Source organism: Geospiza fortis, unplaced genomic scaffold (assembly GCF_000277835.1).
Source record: "Geospiza fortis unplaced genomic scaffold, GeoFor_1.0 scaffold206, whole genome shotgun sequence".
Lineage (NCBI taxonomy): Eukaryota > Metazoa > Chordata > Aves > Passeriformes > Thraupidae > Geospiza > Geospiza fortis.
In genome coordinates this window covers 8,513,144-8,515,884 of record NW_005054311.1, presented here as the reverse complement: position 1 = coordinate 8,515,884, position 2,741 = coordinate 8,513,144, and the positions used below count along the sequence as shown (strand labels likewise).

The 2,741-nt window shown below is 38.7% G+C and overlaps 1 protein-coding gene across 1 annotated transcript in view; it reads right to left on the bottom strand.

Moving 5' to 3' along the window:
- Positions 1-436: 436 nt before the first annotated feature.
- The window catches only part of RIPOR2 (RHO family interacting cell polarization regulator 2), a 68,660-nt gene continuing 66,355 nt past the window's right edge, over positions 437-2,741 (bottom strand). Inside the window, exon 23 of the mRNA XM_005419344.2 lies at positions 437-2,077. Within this exon, the coding sequence (XP_005419401.2) occupies positions 1,977-2,077 (101 nt within the window). The 3' untranslated portion in view covers positions 437-1,976. The remainder of the gene's footprint in view (positions 2,078-2,741) is intronic.

The window sequence follows — 2,741 nt, the reverse complement described above, 5'->3', positions numbered from 1 at the left end:
GTAGCAGATCAGCTGTAGGCTAGTGAACTTCTCCAAGGGCGGCTTTAAACTACAATGAGATGAGATACACCCTCCATTTGATGCAGTACCTCTGTATGTGAGCTGTTCCCTGTGGCTTTGGCTCCCTGCTCCATAGGCAGCTCTACATTCCCCAAGGTGTGTGCTGTAAGCCTGAATGGTTGAAAAGGGAAAATGAATGGAAGGAATGTCTTCTGTCTGAGAAGAGTCTGTCTTCATAGAAGGGAGGAGTAATCAATGCAAGTTTGGTAACAATCCTGGAGCCTCTCCAGCACATTTTCTGGTAGTCCCTGTGGAGCCTTTCTTGGTAAGTATCTTGAATGATGGACAAAACTGGCTTGCTCTGAACTTAAACTATGAGCCTGATAGTGAAGAGGTTGCTGATGGAAAGGGTGACCATACATATGGACTGATGTGCTTGGTAATTAAAAATAATCTTTATTATAACTTAAATGTGATAGGAAATATGGTGAGTACAAATGCCACAAAACTAAAAGAAAAAAATTAAAAAAAAAAAAGTAGATATAAAAGGACACCTTGAAAGAATTCAACTGATGGGACAGGTGTAGTATAAAAACCATAACATGGCTATTTCACCTTCTGCAAAAAGAGTTTATATCCCTCAGTAAACAAGTAAGCATTTTGCACTGTACAAAATGTACTTTTTAATTAAAGGAAGAATATATATATTTATAAATATACAGGTATGTACATTCTTGTAACATTCACAGTAAAAAAAACCAAAACAAATAAAACAAATGACCCCTGCCTGCCAAAGTGTTTGGCTCACAAGGTTTCCTCTTGATGTGAACTGTTTGCAATATTTTCTATGTCATCAATGCAAATTTGGATACTTCAATTGACATCTAAATAGCATTTCATGCATAATGAACACAGTACAGGAACACTCTTCTGTTAAATTCTATTCACCTCCTCTGTTAACTTAAGGCTTGTAATCAACAGTTTGAAGCACTCGCTGTCTTTCAACCTTGCAGTGCAGGGAGGGGAGGTGTATTCACTTCCCCCTCTGTTTATTACTGCCTCCGAGGTCCACTTGAGTTTGTTCTGTTCTTTATATGGAAATCACTCTATAGAAACTACGCTCCTCTAATTAGAATGTACGAAATCCAATCCTGCCTGCAACTTGCAGGACAAAATGGTTTTGGGGACTCGTGCAATTAGCGGTATTCACTCCTTCTTCTCAGAATAAATAAATGCACTTTACCTTTTCATTTAGTTTTCAGAAACCTACATGATTGTTTGATCCCCCTCAGAAATTGCTGGATTAATGATGGTTTGCTGCTGGAGGGCAAGAGAATGGAATAAAAGACCAGTGGAGGCATTTAGAATGAGTCACCAAAGCGACGCCTCCCAGGGTTTACATCACGCTGTTTCTCAAGGCAAAACTTGTAGAACTTTCCCTGTATTTCATTACCAAGACACAACTGAGAAAGCTGAGCAGCGTTTCCTGCCACTGGAGTGTTGCTAGGGACACTGCATGGCAGCAGATACTTCATTTGGGATTCAAGGGGAAAACTTTGCATGCCTGCTCAGGTGGCCTCCTGATTGTCCTTGATAGACACAGTATCACACGTCTCAAGCTTTCACAACAGCTTCAAGGAAGTAAATATAATAGGAAAATATATGGAGATGCCAAATTCTAAAAACCTTACAGAAGTCTGTTGAGGCTGAATAACTGCAATTATATTATTTGTTTAGAATAAGTCAAGAAAGTATTGTTCCTCAGCATCCAACTGTTCCATCACGAGCTGCAACGAGGAGCCAATAGGAATTCTTAAGCTGGATTTTAGATTTTGCTTTTCTTGAAGAAGTCTGTAAATTGCTACATTTTGGAACATTCTCATTGAATTCTTTAAAGTCTTCCTTTTGTTCCCCATACTGAAGTGCAGCTCCATCCTACTTTAATGCCTGTTAAATATTAGCAGGTTCTTTTCCATCTAAAAAGCTGTGGCAGCTTCAGTTCCACGGCGGCTTCCAACTTTAACAAATTCCCGGGGAAATTTGTCCAGCTGTTCATATGCTAGTCTCCCATCTTCACCTGAAAGCAAAATGATAAAGCATAATAATGTCTTACGTCATTGCCCTAGAATGTTTAAAATACTGGATTCTCTGCTGTTAGAAGGTACTGATTGACCAGTAACTTCTACCCCTTCTTAAACTTTATCTTGTTAGAAGCAATTTCAGAAATTATTTGGAAAAGTTAAACATGCTCTGAATGTTCAAATTATTTTTTTTTACTTCCCATATAACTTGTTTGGTTATCTAAAGACAGACAGAAGCAGATGAGGCTTGTATGATGAGGTGACTGTATCTTGCACACTTGTCATACTGAATGACCTATTGTGCTTCTCAAGGTCTCAGCTGCTGCTGTGATGTACTTGAGGTAAATGTTTATCCACTTCAACCTTGGAAAATATAAAGTTTATCCACCTCCCACTTCCTGGCACTTTAAAGAAGTGAGTCTATCTACAATGTTACTTCTATACTGCTGAAAATGAGGAAGCAATATGTTTGCTAAATATTATTGTGTCTTTCAACCTCTTTTTCCTTAGCTACTGCCATCTATATGCACTTCCACTAAGACAGCACTGAGACTAATGTGTTGAACTGGCAATTAGGAACCAAAAATGGTCTCTGTGTGTTATATAGAAGAATGGCAGAGCAATCAGAGTTTTCAAGTGTCCCTGGGCTACTTGTTTTAT